The sequence below is a fragment of the Musa acuminata genome, chromosome BXJ3-1 (genome assembly GCF_036884655.1).
Source record: "Musa acuminata AAA Group cultivar baxijiao chromosome BXJ3-1, Cavendish_Baxijiao_AAA, whole genome shotgun sequence".
In the NCBI taxonomy this organism is placed as follows: Eukaryota; Viridiplantae; Streptophyta; class Magnoliopsida; order Zingiberales; family Musaceae; genus Musa; species Musa acuminata.
In genome coordinates this window covers 5,346,547-5,366,545 of record NC_088349.1, presented here as the reverse complement: position 1 = coordinate 5,366,545, position 19,999 = coordinate 5,346,547, and the positions used below count along the sequence as shown (strand labels likewise).

The window sequence follows — 19,999 nt, the reverse complement described above, 5'->3', positions numbered from 1 at the left end:
TATCTGTAATTGAATTGCGGGTAGTCTTCGGTGAAACCATGTCAGCTTCAAGGAACGGTTGAGATGGCACAAGATTGGATGAGCGTTTACTCGAGGAAGACTTTTTGCATCGTTTCATTCGATTGTTTGTGTGGTTGGTTGGTTGTGAACTCGATATGATGAAATTGATTCGTTCTTATTTATTTTTCAAATAATATGATAAATGAAAAAGAAAAAGAAATGTAATTGATTTGGATTGAATTTTATTAGAGGACAAAAAATCTAGTATCGTATTTTGATTTGAGCATAGTGAAAAGCCCACAATGCTTATCCTATATCCCGTTTTATTTCGAGAATAAAAAATACGAAGATTAGAAAAAATACGATACCATATTTTACTTTTAGTCTCCAGATTAAAAAAGAAAAACTCATATCTTATATTTCGTTTTACTTCGTTATTGCAAAAGACCGTGTTAATGGTGCCTCCGATAAGACCAAGATTAGTAAATTTAAAACAAAAGATCATATAAAATATTAAGTAATTTAATGCGGGATCCGATCAAGTCTCAGATCATTGCTTCAATCCATTATGCTTTAAGAAAAACTTGTTTATCCTTGAGCATAATGTCTATCTCAATACTTTGATGGTTGTTATCTATATCATAATTGGTTAAGTAGTGTCTTAAATAGAGATATATCTTGCGCTAGGGTGAGTCAAATATTTTAAATATTTTTTTAATATTTAGTAGATGAATTATGTAAACGAAAAGCTTTTGGAGCGTTAACGTTTCGAACGTTTTCTTATCATAAACCAATATATTATGTACAAAAAAAATATTTGAACTATCATATACTTTTAAATATTTTTTTAATATTCGGGATGATCATAAAATGAGAGAGACGTTTTAAGCACGTTCGATGTTTTGATATTTGTATATTGATGCATTATATATAAGAGGAATATTTTAGATGAATCATTTGTTTAGTATGTTTTCTTATCCTACCACGAACGAACATAACATTATCACTCTCTATATTTCCTTACATATCCCATTTCTTTACATCCAATATCCCATTTTAGGACAAAAAAAAAATCTCATATCTCAATAAAATCTCATATCTTATTTTCAATTTATTTATATAAAAGACGATGCAGAGGGTTCATGTAGTAATATCCTTCTAATAATAAAATAATTTTTTATTAATCGAAGTGGAAAAGTCTTCTAAGAAATTCTTGTTCAAAAATGATTAGTAAGAACATACCTAAAAGACTATTTATAGTATTGGTTTTGTTAACATCATTACCAAATATTAGGCAACTTAATGAGAGATATTTCTCTGTCAATATCATACTGAAATGAAATATTTATTTGATGCTTCATCATCTTCCAATACAAAATGGCATGTCAGTCAGATCCCTTGTCATATTTTAATTGATTGTTCAATATAACTTTATATTATGTTCATATTACTAGCTAAATCTACAAGTATTTTTCACTTAATTCTTTTAGATAAGACAACATCTTATATATATATATATATATATATATATATATATATATATATATATATATATATATATATATATATATATATATATATATATATATATATATATATATATAGCACGTGCAATGCTCGTGCGGTGTATTATATTGGACCGTTAGTCGAGCAGCAGACGAGTGCTACTATCTGTGGGGGACTCACACCCGTGCTCTGGTCCTTGCATCGAATCCCTTGGCTCGGGCAGGGCATCCACAAAACCCTTCCCCTCGGCTAAACCTCTCCGACCTTACCGATCCCTCGCCGACTTCTCCCCATCGATAGATCCATCGACGACAATGGGTACTTCGGTTCAGGTGACGCCTCTCTGCGGGGTCTACAGCGAGAACCCGTTGTGCTACTTGCTCTCCATCGATGGGTTCAACTTCCTAATGGACTGCGGATGGAACGACCACTTCGATCCAAACCTCCTCCAACCCCTCTCCAGGTATGATTTAATGTCGCCACTTCTTCTCCTAGGCTTCTCCCGCATTCTTTCTGATGGATTTCTAAGCATGTATTGTGATCGGGAGAACTTCGTGATCAAATGTTCAAAGTAACGTTGCGGGATCCCCAGTTTAATTAAGGGACTGAGAGGTCTTTTACGTTCTAGGGATTTCTTGATGCACTTCAGATGCATCTAAAACTGAAAGTTGAAAGACTTTAAAGGCCTGAAATATCTGAGCTAAAACAAGGAGAAGAATAGCAAGAGGAATGTGAAACTGGCTTCGCCTACATAGTTGCTAAGGGGTCCATTGTATTACTCATGATCCCTTCGCCAATTTAGGGCATATATATCTTTCCAAGAAGGTGTCTTTCACACTAAAACATGTTTGTTCTTTCAGTGGTATCATGTCTTTTAAGATACGTATTTGGATTTACTACAGTCAAAAGGTACTTCCCTCTGTGATAACTTTCAGTTCTTAATTACAACTTCAGAAACACCAAATTCGGCATTATGCTTTTCCGAGCTCTAAATGTTGGCCAGACTTAAATTTGAGGACATCTTGTGACACCTTGAAAGGAATAGAAAGTTTAGTGACTCTCTTAGACTTGTATTTTACAAGATTTTAAGAAAAGTATATCTAGGTATATATAGGCCTTTATGACAAGTATGATGACTTAGTGCTACTTATAGCAGCAGATTTGGCACTGGTAGACTTATATATGGCTACTCATCCCATTGTTGTGTTGAAAGAGTAGGACCATGATGTTTCTAGGTACATAAAATAGCAACATAACTAATAACAGCTGAAATGCTGATTTTGTAGCCTTCTGTCCAATTGGAGGTCACACAAATAAATATAAGTTCATTCCAGGGATCCTACTAGTGGTATTGCAAATACATTGACAACCAAAATATGTAAGAGGGGTATAGGAGAAAGAGACTAAGAATGTTTTTGCCTGTCTGTGTTCTTTGTAGGTGTGTATGTGACGGAGGGGTTCGCTGACCATTATAATACCCCTAAAGATTACATAAAGGGGTTTGCTGATTCTAACTAAGATTTTATAATGATGCAATGGTAAGGTTGTTTCTTTACAACCTGAGTGAGACGGATTTGAATTGTGGAAACAACCTATCTACTCATAAGGGTAAGGCCATGCATATTGACCTTTTTAGATCTCGCATTAGCCAGAGCCGTGCATTGGGTTTGCCCTTCATAGACTTTTCTTTAGAAACATACAATCTTTAACTGTAGTGCATTACAGGAATCGATCCTAGAGGAACCTTGACATATAGATGAGCTTATTAGTGAGATTAGGTTCTCCTATTATTCATTTATAACAGAGTCTACCAATTCAACAAACACAAAAATAGGAGCCAATTAATGGGATCTCTAGGATCTAGGTCGAAACAAACATAACAAAAGGAGGTAGACCCAACATCTTAAACAATTATTTCAATTAACTCAACCCAATGTCCATAACTTTGATGCATCATGATCATAGATTTCCTAATTTGTATGTGGCAGGTGTAACCTGTGCAAATGTGATAGAATTCTTTTTGGGACACTGAGTTGTATGGTGTTTATTCTGAAAGTTTCTTTTTGTAGTAATAGTCTGGAAATTGTCAAAGAAAATCAACAAAAACCTCATTAATGTGCTGTAGCTTGTTGCAGAGGCTGGCTTATTGTTCTATTCTGGATTGTCTCTTAGCTGTATTGGAGCATGATCATCTGTATTCAATGAGAAAGAACAAAGACATGTTAGCTTCTACAATTTAGTAGTTTAAAACTTCTGCAAGTGATTGTTAAATGACAAAGTGAATCGATAGAATGTATCAATATAATATTTTAGCCAAATCATTAAAAAGACATTTTTTTTGTGCAATTACTAAAATTTAAATTTGTCATTGATTTCAATTATCAGTGTATATAGTGCTTGAATAAGACTAAAATTCTTCCCACTTAGTATTTTCAGCCATGCTACCATCTCTTTTTTGTTTTCTGGCTAAAATAAAGAAGTATGACGTTTATTTCTTATAAACCAGAGGTTTCTTGTTCTTAGATCCTGGGAAGATGGATTCTTGCTTTCAATTAACTGTGTGACATTTGTGGAAAATTAAGTAATTTGACTATTCTAATTATTTTTAGCCCAACTCAACCTCTTTGGTGATTTCAGAATAAGAAGTTACTGCTTCAAAAACCAAATAGTTTCACAGAGATTAGTTTTCTTATGAGACCTGGAGAGAAGAAAAGAGAATAGTACTTGAAGCTCAGGAGTTAACAGCCTTGTGAATTAAAAAGCTAAACATGTGTTGGAATGTAAATCAACATAAAGATATTTGGAAAAACATACAACATAAAGTTTTTGCAATTTTATTTTTACAATGTTTCTTGTACATTTGCACATGACAAAATAGCTACACTATTTTTTGTCCATCTTTGGACGGTTGTTTGCTATTTTCCTGAGACCCTAAAGATGATTGTGATTCTACTCACTAGAAAATGTTGCCTGAGAATGCAGGGTATCAACAAAAGTAGATGCTGTCTTACTTTCACATCCGGATGTTCTTCATCTAGGTGCTTTGCCATATGCCATGAAGCATCTTGGGTTAACTTCTCCAGTTTATTCAACAGAGCCTGTATATAGACTTGGTCTTTTGACCATGTACGATCACTACCTTTCCCGAAGAGTAAGTGCTCTCTCCAGATCAGAGATTTATTATCCACTACATCTCATAATGTCTCATCGATAGCTTCCTAAAATGTGCAGATCGTAGTTAAGAGGGTTGTTTCCTCCTTTTTGTGAAAAAAAAGATCAAATGTCTCAGTTTTTTCACTAAGAAAAACATTTTTGGTGGCTATGTCTATATCTATTTTTATTATCTCCGAATGTGATGTCTACTAGAAAAGGATGCCTGTATAATAAAGTTCCATGTTTGTCTGTTTGAATAACAAGCTTCTTATGCATTCTCTTTATAAGTGAATGAATACTCATTAGTTTAGATAATAATTTTGTCTTTGAATATGCTAAGTTAAAGAGTGTTGTAATATGATTCAGTACTTAGCATGTTAGAACTATGGGTGCCTATTAGTTTGACTTGAGTTCCATGTCTATGCATTGACATTATACAATAATATCATTGTACAATTTTATGTCTCTATTTGTTACATTAAGAGATTCTGAAACATAGAGTTCCCTGAAGCAGTGTTGTAAAAACATGAAAAGAGGTGAAACCATATCCTGTATCATTTGGGGCCCGGAAGCTTCACAAAGGCATGCTAAAGTTACAATCTTTGTGGCTTGTGCACTTTGACTAATGGCTCATGTGATGAAAGATGCTTGTTTTATTAGTTTTCCTTTATCCCTTCTTAGACTATGAAAAATATTCATGTTATCTATAAAGGCATACAAATTACTTGCCAGAGCCATTTGTGAAGGTCAAGTGTCTGAGGGAAAAAAGTGAGGTTATAATTCCAACTTTAACATGATTTCTTTCTCTTCCTTTCTATTCTTCTCCTTGTCTTAATGTCCAGTTGCTGATTTTTGTACTTCTTTTCCTTTTGTTTCTTGTTCTCTTACTTCTTTTTCTACCCATCCCATCTTCCTCTTCCTAATTGCAAATCACCCTTTGTTATTGTTTTTTTGGTTCTTCTTGATGCTCTATCCTCAAATGCTGCAGCTATGCCTGTCACCACTTGCCAGTATGTACCATGCCAATGTGATCCTTTGGTATACATGCTAAGTGTGGAGGCATGCCAACAAAGAAATTTGATGTAAGGCACTTCTGATGCATAATACATGAGGTAATGTACAATACTCAAGAGTATAGAGGCACACTTGTATTCACTGTCAAAATCAGTATCTTCTTTGTACATGCTACATAGCATTCTTGCATTTTGAGAAACTTCCGAGCATGCAGATGGAGTGCTTGCAAAACCTTTGAATGGTACTGTCTCAAGTTCAAAATTAATATTAAGAATCTCCTGTAGTGACAGAGATGTAAGATTCCTTTATTTACAAGACTCATTCATAATAGTTAAATTCATTAGCTTCATGATGTATGATGAGTGGTAACAGATTTTTTTCTTGATAATAGAAGAACCAAAAAGAGAGTAATTGAAAAATAATAGGAAGACAAAGGGGAAACTACCAAACTTGCTCAGGCACAAGGAGTGAACCTCTAGGATGAAAGCCTAGCACCTCCGCACGTTTGACTCGCGGATGATGGAATTATACCATCGGAAACATAATTGTGGGCTCGCACCATTCACACATAAGGTGGGAAAAAACATGATTCTTTGATTCATCTGTAATCCATGCATTACAATGTTCTATCCCCTTTTTATAGGCTCAAGTACAAGAATAAAAAGGAAATTACAGAAATAAGAAAAATTACAATGACATCAAATCAAATATATGATTTGTTCTTTCCTTCGAAAAAGATAATATTCTTGACTTGATTTGAAGGACAACCTTCGTTTGTTTGATGATATTATTTATTGATAGACTTCCATATTTGTAGGGATGAATTTTTAAAATCTTCCATCAAGATTTGCAATTTTCAATCAATAACGAATTTGATTTCTTCCACTCTTTTCTGCATTTGTTTCATTTTTCTTCACCTTGAGTAGATGTTGTCATCTGACAACTTATGACATATGCAAAATACCTCTAACTAATAAAATTTATTCAAATAACATATAAACTAAATGGCTCCTGCATCACTTCAGTTTTTTGCACTAATTGATGAAGGAAACAAATATGGTTGATAAGTTTTTGTGGACACTTGTTACTCCTGTCTGCAAGAAGAAATAAATCTTAATAGATAATTTGTCTATGCCATATTTTTCCATAGGTTGATCTGATATGTGATTTCAACATACATACAACAAAGCTAATTCAGAAAAAAGGAAAATAAATTTGATGTTGTTTATGTTTGGGGTCTATTGCTTGTTTGATATGACTTTCCTGCATGATGTGCAATATTAACATGCCAAAGTTTTCCTTTCTTGATCTCTTTTTTTTTACATGTTTATCTTTTGAATCTCAATATTGTATTCCCTGCTACATGTTAAGCACTTTTGGTCTTGTTTGCAGCTGTTAATTCTATTAGTTATACCTTTCCCTTTTACTCATTTGCAGCAAATCTCGGATTTTGACTTGTTCATGCTGGATGACATTGATACTGCCTTCCAAAATGTTACTAGGCTCACATACTCCCAGAGTTGTCATCTTTCTGGTATTAATCAAAACAATTTTATGTTCAACCTTATGAATGGAAGAGATGTTACTGATATGTTTGGTTATAGATAAAGGAGAGGGTATTGTTATTGCTCCCCATGTGACGGGACATCTTCTGGGAGGTACAGTCTGGAAGATAACAAAGGATGGGGAGGATGTGGTCTATGCTGTTGACTTTAATCATCGGAAAGAGCGGTAATATGGTGCATTCTCTTGATTCTTGTGTGAAATAAAGATATAGGCAAAACAGTTTTTGGAGTATAAATTAGCTAACTGATTTAGTTTGTTAGTCACTTGAACGGCACTGTTCTGGAGTCTTTTGTGCGGCCAGCTGTTCTGATAACAGATGCTTATAATGCTTTGAACAATCAGCTCTACAAACGTCAAAGGGATCAAGAGTTCATTGGTATCTTTCTCATCAATGCCACCTGATAGAATTATCTTCTTTTATAGTTCGCTATACACCATCTGAAGTGGTAGTACTTGAAAGTTGAAACTTAGTTTGTGATTAAAGCAAAAAATGGGGACATATTCATTTTTCATATTTTTGTATTTCTTTCGAGTTAATTGCTACATTCTTCCTTTTAAACACGCGTTAAAGTTGCTTTCAATTTTTACTAGTGAAATAGTCTTGAAAATGCACTAATATGAGGTGTGGTATCTACCAGTCCATAATTTCTGGAATGACTGGTCTGATGATGTTTGAACATGTTGTATTCATGATAGCCCAGATATGCAATACATTCTAGAGGTAAAAAAATCAGCTTTAGGTGATTTGGTGTGAATAACTATTATTGTATGTATGTGGCCCTTATTGATCGAAGTTTAAATATTGTACATGTTAAACAATTTCTGGAACGATTGGTCTGATGATGTTTGAACATGTTATATTCATGATAGCCCAGACATGCAATACACTCTTGAGGTAAAAAATCAACTTTAGGTGATTTGGTGTGAATCCCTATTATTGTATTTATGTGACCCTTATTGATCGAACTTTAAATATGGTACATGTTAAACAATTTTCTTGCAACTCGTGGCCTGTCACTTTTGTCATTTCCTATATAATAATTCCTTGATCTACTTAAATATTTTTCTAAGGTAATCCATTTCTCTTTTTACTTCAGAGGCAATACTAAAGGCCCTGAGGGCAGATGGAAATGTACTGCTTCCAGTTGAGACCGCAGGAAGAGCACTGGAACTTATTTTGATATTGGAACATGTTAGTCACTCTTTCGAATTCCTATTGTCTATCTGCTTTAGTTTGACGGTTTTTTAACATCCAATGTTGTGTGAGTGCAGTATTGGGCACAGCAGCATTTAAGTTTTCCTATTTTCTTTCTGACAAATGTGGCCACGAGTACAATTGACTATGTGAAGAGTTTCCTTGAGTGGATGAGTGATTCTATTGCAAAATCATTCGAACATACTCGTGATAATGCCTTCTTATTGAAGTAAGCTTTCTTTTAGATCATGGAACCAAATTTGTCATTAGTTGTTGAAAATTGATCTGCATGTAATACATTCATCTTTAATCATGTTATCCTTCTGGTCCAGTTCTCTGTGGTAAAATTTTCTACGATAACACATGCATGAATGTACATGAGATTTTTTAATACCATGTTTTAAATATGCTGCTACAATCTTCTACTTAGCAAACAATAAGAGGAGTAAAGGCTAAGTACATTATGATGTTCTAAACTTTATCATTCTCCTTTTATAGAAATATGAATTGTGACACCATGTTTGCTATATTTGAAAAATAGAGGAGTTTGTGACTCTGTAAGAAAATTAATAAATAATATACTACTTGGCACTATTTGTCTGACCAAAAGATACAAGCTTATGATTAAATAGAGAAGGGGAAATAAGAGGTTTAACACATCAATTATGCCAAGGTTTCAGGATCGAGATCGGCCAAGACTGATTTGGTTGAGATTGGCTGAATTGAGTTTGTTGGGCTGGGAGCAGCCAAGAATATAGGGATGATAAAAAAAGGAAAAATCATTAACATTAGCAAAAAAACATTAATTTGTGATTGAAAAATATGTTACAGATGATTTTTTGCCTTCATATTCTATAAGATCTCCAGATTTATAGAAATATAAAAGATAATGATGAAGAATAATGGAGATAACCTTTTAGAAAATAACTATGATATATGTATTATGAATTAAATATTATACATGTCATGCAAATATAGTATTGTAATAAGTTACATGCACATTGTGGCATCACATAATGAATGACAAATAAAAAATAATGTTCTTTTAGAAGAGAGCACTTGTTAGATTCATGATTTCTTCCTCATCTCATGGCATCTCCACTCTCTATCATGTCTATATTCCCTTAAGAAATTATGAACTACTCTCTCCCTTCCCTTTTCCATCTACCATTTTCCCCTTTGTCTCATGTGGCAGTGGATGATGGGCGACGGCAGATGATAGATACAACAACTGATGGCAAACACAATGACAGTGGTGTTTTATACTTTTCTTCAAAGTCAACAGAATTTTCTTTTTGTCTTTTTTTTCCCCATCCTTTGCTTCCTTGACAAGCTTTTTTTTTTTTTTTTTCCCTTCTATGACTTCCATGCGTGGGAGCTGTTACCTCCTTTTGCTAGTCTTCTTGTTAATCTTTTGAGGTAGACAAATTGTCCAACTCCATTAGACAAATTGTCCAACTCCATTTCAGATTAGTCAATTTTATCTGAATTCTAGCATTAAGCTGAATAATTGGACAAAATCAGATTGGTCATGGTCGATACCAATCTGGATCAGGTGATTTATTTTAGAATCGGCTGATATGGTGAACTATGGTTTGTGCCTTGTAATTTTCTGTAATATGGATGCAATAACATCCAATTGAAGATTAATTCCTGAGTATTCAAGTTGATTAAAGATTCATCATCGTGGGCTTGCTAATTGGTCTTGTTTCTTACTGTTTGAATGAATTAAAGATCAGAAAATAACCAAAAATGAAAGTGATTAGTTGAGAACTATTTCTTATAAATAGATATGATTGTTTATCTGGAAGATAAGTCAAGCCAAGCATCTGAAAGATAGCTTCTAATAAGTTTCCTTCTAGTGATGGAACCTATTTCTGATTGCAAATACTTGCTTAAAGTACAAAACCTTCATAAAATTTAACAGATCGAATATATGTGCTATTGTTTAATGATATATAAATGGGAGGAGGAAGTATTATTTAGAGATTTTAGATGTTTTTTATGTTTTATTTAATACATTCCCTTTCTCATGAAAACTATAAATTTAGAGAGGTAAGTTAACAATATAACCTCAGTTGATAAGTGCAATGAATAATTCTTTTCTCTTATAAAGTCGGTTACCATGTAGATGTCACCATAGAAAAGAAACCAATCTCCAATATTCCATGGTAGATATTTTTTTTTTCTCCTTATGAAAGGTTCTTCCAAAATGAAAAGAAAATTCATTTATAAAATATAGAAGATGGAATATAATGCTATGTTTTAATCACATTTGAAAGCGGTGATAGTTTAGACATAAATTGTTCTGGTTATTAACATTTCTTTGCCATTATGTTTTGGAGTGGTTAAATTGATAGGGAGCTTTATGACATTTCTTGGTGAACGTATGACTGCAACAATAATAGTGGTGGTAATGCAAGATGGAAGCGAGGATGATGGTGATGGTCTTGATGCTGCAGTTTTAAGAAATATATGCTGATGTGCTAGTGAGGTTGGTGGTGGTTGTGGTGATAAAGGAGGTTGCCTTTGATGTTCTAAATATTAAAAAAAAGAGTTTTAAGAAATATTTAAAATTTATTACAGTTTAAGAAGCAATAAAAAGAAAACCATCAGACATATTTTGTTTCAGAATCAGTGCTTCTTAATTATGACTTATGAGTATAAAAAAGAGATGAGAATAGTTGTACTAAAGGGGGACTTAGCATTGCTATTAACTTTCTACTTCTCATTAGATGCTTTTTTAGACAGTCTTGTCTTTTCTTGTGGCCTCCACCAGGAAGTTAAGTAGAAACACCCAAAATGTTTCAGTTTCTTGAATAATGTGTTCCCAATTGATTTTAACAAGTTGATCCAGGAACTGGGTATTCATTTTGGATTGTCATGTCTTATTTTCTTACAAACATAACAAACAAAAGGATGGGCAAATTACGTCATAATTTGAATAAGGAATTTTTTTACACTGTAGAAATTGAGCTGAGATAATGACGTGTAGCAGATGATTTTGAGAGAATCTTTTGTTGACAACAGTCTTTAAGAGTCTCATACTAGATCCTTTTGTTTTGAACAAAACATATTGTGCATTATTATTAGGAGTCTAATACTTCTAAGCTCTAACCATATTCAGCTAATTCTAGATCAATGAACCTAACCATTATTATCTAGAAATTATTCTCTTTAGCATAAATATAGTTTTGAGTTAAAAATTGATGCTGATGTCAAGTCATTATTGTGCATGGATTATTTGGAGAGGTCCGACTCATTAAAGTTCCTGGATTTGCTACCTGAACTTGAAAACCTTATTATGCTCATAGCCTGTGGATGGCTAGTATCCAAATTCTAAATTTTCAATGTCAATCTGGTGGTTATTTTTTACTCTTAGGGTTGCATTTTTAACTGTATATCTGAGAGGAGAATTAGTTTTGGACCTCGGTGAGTTTTCAATCATGCTAGTGACCAGTGACCTTGTTATTAGCGCTGTGGTTATATTCATCAGTACATAACACTTCACTTCATTACCATTTCCTCTAGGATTTAATTGGATCACTTGTAGATGGAAAATTTGAACCTTTTTTTGCGATAGTTGTTATTGATCCCTTATGCAAGAAGATGATGGACATGAATATAGGACTGAAGGCAGGGCATATAAACAGAGTTAATTAAATCCCTAATAGTTCTCTTTCTTCTTAAACTTCCATTCAATATTTTTCGACTGATGAACCCGTTTAACTCACCTTTGTCAACCGCATTCACATATTCATTGTTGACAGAAAATGTATGTGTATAAGGAAGACTTGTGGTTTGTTTTCAATCTAGCAATACACTTGACTTTTCCAGAGACAGGGAACATATGATTTGCTAGGTCACCCACTGTTTGGCTGTCTTGTCACGGACTTAGCTAGTTTTGCCTAAGTCATGCGGCACCATTGTGTGTCCGTCCGCAAAGGTCAGCCTCCCCGAAACCTCCCATGGTCCCTTAGGACCTACAAAAAAGAAAACGGGTTAGAGAAAGCGCTTCACTCGGGATCCACAAGTAAACATTTCCGAAAACACTTCATAGACAATGCAAATTACAAATAGACTTTACAAGCTCTGAATGGTTGCACAACAAAGGTCAAAATTGTCCACTACAGACCGAATATCTCTCACAAGTGCCCACATGACATAACCTTTATTAATAAGCCTAAGAAGGCCACCAAACCCAACTAAAATGGGGTTGTGAAGCTTTCGACCGTTCCTCTACATGCTGTGCAAAGCATGAATAAACAAAAAGACACGGACATACATAAGTATTACATTAAACATCTTGTTTAGAACTTTGTCTGTGACAGTCTGCCTAATACCGATGGCAGTCTGAGCACTTAATTGATATTGACTTGAAAAAGTGATTGTTTTGGTGTGCATTGTTCTTTGTCACATCAAATAAGGCATACAAAAAAACTAAAACATACAACACATATACAGCTTCATTTATAGAAGATTTTAGTTAATATTATAAGACAAATAGAGCTGATGAGACAGACTATCATCTTTAATTTGTTTATTTTGTCAATTCAGCTAATGAGCAATAATAAATTTCAGCTTATAGCAGTTATACTTTTTTAATAGTTTCTAATATCTTTTACTTATAGGCATGTCAATCTTATAATCAATAAGAGTGAGCTTGAGAAAATTGCTGAGGTTCCAAAGGTATGTTTTTCTTTTAATTGTCCAGTGGATGATTTCTATTCAGAGAGGAAGTTAATGTGCCTTTTCTAGGTTGTTCTAGCATCGATGGCCAGTTTGGAGGTAGGTTTCTCACATGACATATTTGTTGAATGGGCAACTGAAGCAAAGAACCTGGTGCTTTTCACTGAAAAAGGCCAGGTACATTGTCTTGACCACTGCAGACTGTTGATTATTGTGTGCTTTATTGCTGGTTTTACAAAAAGTTCCAGCAAGATTGAATATACTGGGTTAGTAGGATAGGTAATTGTGATATCAAAGAGTTGAATGATTCTTGACTGTTCTACTAATTTGATGCTTGTTTTGCTACTTTATGCATATTTTTGTCACATGTTTTTTCAGTTGAATTTCTAATTATGCACATATATGGTTTTGTATGTTGCATAATCTCTGACTTCCAAGTTCTATAAATCGCTGACTTGCATATGTTGTATTTGTAATTCTTTGCTTTCCCTATTATATTTCAGTTTGGCACACTTGCTCGCATGCTACAAGTTGATCCACCTCCCAAAGCCGTAAAGGTTACTTTGAGCAAGAGGGTTCCTTTAGTTGGTGATGAGTTAAAAGCTTATGAAGAAGAGCAAAATCGAATAAAAAAAGAAGAAGCCTTGAAAGTTACTCTCAGCAAAGAGGAGGAACTAAGGGCATCTCATGGATCAGATGCTAATGTAGCTGATCCAATGGTGATTGATGTTAGCTCATCACATATTTCCAGTGGTATGGCTATCTTAATTCTGCAATTATTGTTCATCCCCCTTTATCCTTTTGTCAAGTACTGTAATCTGTCTTATGTCTAGCCAATATTATTTATTTGTATGGATGTTCATTGTTACATGCACTCTAACCTTTGGTAAATATCTGTTTTGATATTGGAGGTGACTGCATTTGCATCTGAACTATGGTGCAGCAGGAAGATTCTTATGCAATTTTATATTCTCAGCAAGTACTAGAGATTATTAGCTAGTGTATCTTTTTGTCTCCATTGCCTATATATATATATATATATATATATATATATATACTAGAACTATAAATTACATGAAATGCCACTGATAGTGATTGGTAAAAAACTTCAAACATGTTAAAAGTTGATTCTAAATAATGTAAAGTGGCTGTTTTGAAGTCATCAAACAATCTGTACTCTGTACCCATAGTCCGGTTTGGCTCTTTGTGTGTCATGTCTAAGTATTCTAAATATCTCACCCTCATTTAGGTTCTCATCTTAGTAGATGTAAACATTGATGTCTGTGAAGTTAACATTATTTTTTGAGATAGAGCTTGTCACTTTATTCTAGACTCCTACTGATTTGGGTTACGCGGAAGATATCTCCTTGGTTATGAGTTTAAAATGCAGCTAAAAATGTGGATCTGGAGGATGCAATCTCCCATGTCCCAACCTTGCAGATTTCAGGACATCTTACCTAAATCTTCTGTCAGTAGGTACTAGACACCAGATTCAACGGGTTGTCATATTTTCAAGGTTTTTATTGGATCTGCAGCAAGCTATATTAATTTCAGATCTTGTTATTTTGGGAGAAGTATTCGATAATGATCTGCTATGGTCATAGTGCATATGCAGTTGTCTTCATTATGCTCATTCCACTATTATTCTGTTCTTATGTAGGACTTAGGATCCTCTAACATGTGCTTTGTTTTGCAATGAACCTTTTAGCCTCTGGTTCACGTTCCAGTGGGCATCTGGACATTTTCATTGATGGATTTATCCCTCCGGCTACAAGTGTTGCCCCAATGTTTCCATTCTTCGAGACAAAAGCTGAATGGGATGACTATGGTGAGGTTATCAATCCTGATGACTACATAATGAAGGAAGAAGACCAGGATCAAGCATTAATGCAGGTAAGTTTCAACAGATCAAGCAGGTTGGATAGGGGGTTATTTGGACAATTCTGAAAAATATTATCATATGCATCATCGTGTCAGCTCAGTGCATAAAATTTTTCATGTTCTTATTTTCTTCAATATTCTTGGTTTAGCTTTATAATTTTAATCTCTTTTTCTTGAACTTGATGTTGCATGCTTTCTTATTATAAGATTGCTTTATAACAACTAAGTTCCACTGGCTCATTTAAGTAGAAATATCTGGTTCTTTTCTGATTTTGACTTTTCAAGGTTTTTCTTTTCATTGATTTCCTTCTAGATTTATGTCCTTATATCTCGAGTTAACTCTTTTGAATTTGACCATCTAAAGACTCTTAATAAGAAAGTGTTATCATGACTTTCTTTTGTTGAATCTAATCGGCTTAGTTAACAGTTATGAGTTGGTTGAAGTAGCGACTCCTAATTTTGTGGCTTTAGTTTGTTGGTTACAATGATTACTTTGCTGTCTGTAGGGAGATCTCGATGGTAAACTCGAGGAAGGCTCAGCACATCTACTCCTTGATTCAGCTCCTTCTAAAGTCATTTCAAATGAAATAACGGTACGCCCTCCTTACTGTTATTTAATTTATTAATTTATGTGTCTGGACATGCTATTTCACTAATAGTTCTGCATTTATGTGGTTAAAACTAGTAAGTCTTGATGGCCTTAGCATCTGACTGATGCTTCTCTTGATATTGTGGGAAAGAATGCGTGTAAGTTACCCAAAGTTGCATCCAGAACTTGTTTTCTTTTTTTTCCATTGTCGCAAACTATATTCCTTGTAGTTTTGAGGAGGCATGATCTTGAACCTAGTTTGTTTTTAATGAATAAAGTTCATCTCTTTGATGTGTTGGAGGAATTGATTTTAGCTTCATGGAACAATTGGATCCTTGGACATCTTGCTTCTATAACTATATATCTTATATATATAATCATTACCCAGATAGGCATTCTCTTTTTTTTCCTTTGTTGGAGTATACTTCTTCAGTTATGAATGATTGTGCTTTTTAAGAAGTTTGATGACCATATATGGAGTGTTTTCAAAATGGTTAACTAATTTGGTACGGACGTTATTTGATAATAAATAAGACCATCAGACTATCTCTATCTAAGAAATGCTTTCATTCAAACAATAGGAGTAACTCCTATAGAAGATAAAACAAGAGAGGCTTATCTAAACATGAAGTTGATCACAGATAGTTGGGACATATTACTATTTGTTATTGTTTCAAAATATTATTCTTGTTAGGGTTTTGAATCTATTTCTTCTATTTTTGTTTTTGGTGGCTTTTGCAAATTTTAGCCTCGTAACTTCTGTTTTTTTATCAACATGTTGCTTTTTCATGTTGATCATGGTATTGTGAAGAAGTTGACAAAGTGGGGATCAGTGCCAATAAATTAGAGGACTCCTGCTTTCTTAAACCCTAAAATAGGCTCAATAAACCAAGTTTGAAGATTTCTTCAAGTTTCATGATTTGACTCATGAAGTCATATAATGATTTCCCATACTGAGGCCTTCTTCTAGAGATGATTTTGTTGATTGCTCCTTTTATGATTCTGACTTCCATTCATGTAGATTACATATTGAAACTTTCTCTTGTTATTTCAGGTGCAAGTTAAGTGTGGATTGACTTATATGGATTTTGAAGGTCGGTCTGATGGACGCTCTGTTAAATCAATCATATCTCATGTGGCTCCCTTGAAACTTGTATGTCACAAAAGCTTTGAGAAACAAGTTTTATTTCTATCATTATCTAAGATCTTCATTTCATGATGTCATCATTTTCTGCTGCAATTTATTTTGTGCTCTCATTATGTACATTCGAAAAATTCAGTGACTAAAAGATTCATGAATTGTTATTTTAGGTTTTAGTACATGGATCAGCAGAAGCCACTGAGCATTTGAAACAACACTGCATAAAACATGTTTGCCCCCATGTTTATGCTCCGCATATTGAAGAAACAATTGATGTTACCTCTGATTTGTGTGCTTATAAGGTAAACATCCTGCATAAGTTTTTTTTTCTTTTCCAGCGTAGTGTGGATTTTTTATTTTATTTCTTTGTTTTGTTTTTTATTTTTATTTTTTTTGGGGTTGGGGGAGGGGGGGACGGGTGTAGTGCAAATTGTAGCTAATTATAGTTTATATAGAATCTCAAATCTAATGCTTTATTTGCTTTTCATATGAAAACAGGTGCAGCTTTCAGATAGGCTAATGAGTAATGTTCTTCTTAAGAAGGTGAGGATGTCATATGCTATTCTGAGCCATTGTCCTTACCTTTCCTTAATACTAGTTAAGCATATTTTTTTGTCTTCCTGATGCTCAATGGTTTCAATCTTTGTGGTAAATGATGCTTTCAGGAAACTAAAGGCACTGAATACTTAAATTTGATTGAAATTGTATTAATCTTATTAATTTTTTGGGGGCAAAGTTAATAGCAGTTAAACTGATCCTGTTATAACAGTAGCAGTTGTTGCTGGAGCTCACTGCATTGACTAAAAGAGGGTATGGTTCAGGTTAAAAACTAGGTCACAGAGTTGTGTGCTTTCTGTTCATCATCTTGGGGAGAAAAATAAAATATTTGTTGGCAGTTGTCTGATAACATTGAACTTCCTCGACAGTGAATCTAAAAAGTGAATTCATCTCCTTTTTAGGAAGATGGAGGGTGACTTATTAAGAGTTTTTCTAGTTAAATATTTATTTCCTTTGGGCCGAGTTTTGAGTGAAAACAGAACTTGATGAGTCTGGGGCAACTATCCTGCTCTTTGATATCCTAGAGCTGGACGATCAAGTGTTAGTAACTTTGTGGGTTCTATTACGTTATTTTGGGGATGATAAGCTGTTGTTTATATAAGGATAGTACACTGGACATGAATGTAAAATATGCTTTGTGGTTGTATGAAATGGGTGCATTCCTTTTTTGCGTATCTGTTCAAGTTCATTATCATGCAAATATATTGCTGCTTGCTTTATGGTAGATCTAAAAGTTGTGCTGCCTCATCAATCTCGAGTTTGACGACTTGTGAACATTCAGTGTCCACTTATCTTTAATGGTTAATGCAATTAAATTCTCTGAAAATTGCTAACGCTTACAGCTGGGTGACTATGAGATTGCATGGGTTGATGCTGAAGTTGGAAAGACCAATGACATGCTCACTCTCCTTCCACTTTCTTCAGCTCCTCCAACCCACAAATCTGTTCTCATAGGAGATCTGAAACTGGCAGATTTCAAGCAGTTCCTTGCTAGCCAAGGTGTCCAGGTATACCATACCCGTGCTCTTTTCTGTGACTTTGAGAAGAAAATTTGATGTGATGAATCTTGAAAAGTTTCCAGTCTGCCACCATATTACGATTGTAAAAGCCTCATAAATTGGGGATAAACCTATTATGGAAAATGCCACTCAGGCTCGGGTGCCTGACAACATGAATCCGCATAACCAACTGAAGTTTTTAAAGCATTTCTTGAGCCATTTTTCACTGTTATACCTCGAAACATTTTGCTTCAGGTAGAATTCACTGGGGGTGCCCTTCGCTGCGGCGAGCATGTAACTCTGCGCAAGATAAGTGATGCCAGCCAGAAGGTGAGCAACAAATCTTATCTTATGCGTTTGATGGTTTGGTTCCGAAATCTAGTGACCTATTTAGACATCATGTGGTGAGTGCAGAATTTACTCTCTTGAATTCAGCGCAAGAGAGTAAACTTATTAAAGAAATTAGTTAAAGAAAAGCCTTAACGTCAAAACCGAGCTGTGTAAGCCCTCAATTTTGTTCTTTTGACAACTTGAATTTTGTTTTGCAGGGTGGGACTGGTGGTCAGCAAATTCTCATAGAAGGCCCATTGACAGAAGAGTACTACAAGATTCGCAAGCATCTTTATTCCCAGTTCTACTTGCTGTAAGTTTGGCACGACTGAGTATGTTTCACAAGTAATGTATTCACAGTTTTACTTGTAACTCTTAGGAAATCGCTGCTGCATATGATTTTGGTGATCATTCATGTTTAATCTCAATATAACATGTGGAATGGGTAATCTTGCGTGTAGAAAATCCTCTCAATTATTATTATTATTATTATCATCATCGTCGTCGTCATCATCTCTTCATCATCATGTCATTTTTATTTTTACCATTTTCTTCAACAATTTCTTTATTATCATCAACGATATTATTACAAAATCACCAATGACAATTTTGCATTAATTAAAACATTTCACTGGATATATAGAGAAATTTCATGGTGTGAGGGAAGGTTTTAAGTGAAAATAAAAATAAATTTCTTATTGTTAAAAAAAGTCTTCCTTCATAACACATTAAACGACATTACCAACAATAATGAATAATTTATCAAATTAAGTCTCTCATAATCTTTTTTACCTTATAATGTCAGTTATAATTATTTTTATTTGGGAGCTTCTCTTTTTTTTTTTTTTTTTTTTACAAATATCAGTTTTGTCCATTGAATATGTTTGGACCAACGTATTGGTTCAAGTTAAAGCCCTAATCCCTCTTCTCTATCTTTTGCTTTCATTGGTTCTTTCTCATGTCTCTTGTTTTTCGTTCATATAATATATAATAACAATAATAATAAAATTATAAGTCTAATTTTTTTTGGATCGATTATAGAAATCTTTTATCATTATTGATATTCATAAAAAATATTTATTTAATTAAATTCAGAGTATTTAAAATTTTATTTATAGTTTCTAAAATCTTCTATACGTTATCTAGTTGTTTACGAATAAAAATATATATTTTTTTTATAATAACTTTATAGATCTATGACAATATAATTTTTTTTATACATTGTTTATTAACTGTATAATACTCAAATCTATTAAGTATTATTGATCTCATAATTATCTTATAAAATTTAAATATATTAATTATCTAAACACTTTAATAGAATTATTGATCTCATAATTATCTTATAAAATTTAAATATATTAATTATCTAAACACTT

General features: G+C 33.7%; 1 protein-coding gene across 2 annotated transcripts; it reads left to right on the top strand.

Annotated features, from left to right (window-relative positions):
- The first annotated feature begins 1,681 nt into the window (after nucleotides 1–1,681).
- On the top strand, nucleotides 1,682–19,118 carry LOC103985134 (cleavage and polyadenylation specificity factor subunit 2). Of its 2 annotated transcripts, none has more exons than XM_009402760.3 (18): nucleotides 1,682–1,969; nucleotides 4,489–4,657; nucleotides 7,111–7,207; nucleotides 7,278–7,404; nucleotides 7,500–7,615; nucleotides 8,337–8,431; nucleotides 8,512–8,663; nucleotides 13,066–13,123; nucleotides 13,193–13,300; nucleotides 13,627–13,876; nucleotides 14,832–15,016; nucleotides 15,511–15,597; nucleotides 16,648–16,746; nucleotides 16,905–17,036; nucleotides 17,233–17,277; nucleotides 18,135–18,299; nucleotides 18,546–18,620; nucleotides 18,839–19,118. In XM_009402760.3, the coding sequence occupies exons 1-18, from the start codon at nucleotides 1,821–1,823 to the stop codon at nucleotides 18,935–18,937; spliced, it is 2,208 nt and encodes a 735-aa protein (XP_009401035.2). In that variant the 5' UTR covers nucleotides 1,682–1,820; the 3' UTR covers nucleotides 18,938–19,118. The 2 variants fall into 2 exon arrangements, with proteins under 2 accessions (XP_009401035.2, XP_064991041.1); XM_065134969.1 differs by lacking the exon at nucleotides 1,682–1,969 and adding an exon at nucleotides 5,648–5,771 and having other exon boundaries at nucleotides 4,517–4,657.
- Nucleotides 19,119–19,999: the final 881 nt, after the last annotated feature.

Excerpts from the sequence above, each read along its gene's own strand:
- LOC103985134 (XM_009402760.3), top strand. The coding sequence starts at position 1,821 with ATGGGTACTTCGGTTCAGGTGACGCCTCTCTGCGGGGTCTACAGCGAG. Across the intron at positions 13,877-14,831 it reads CTCATCACATATTTCCAGTG|CCTCTGGTTCACGTTCCAGT; the intron begins GTATGGCTATCT and ends TGAACCTTTTAG. Across the intron at positions 17,037-17,232 it reads CTGATTTGTGTGCTTATAAG|GTGCAGCTTTCAGATAGGCT; the intron begins GTAAACATCCTG and ends ATATGAAAACAG.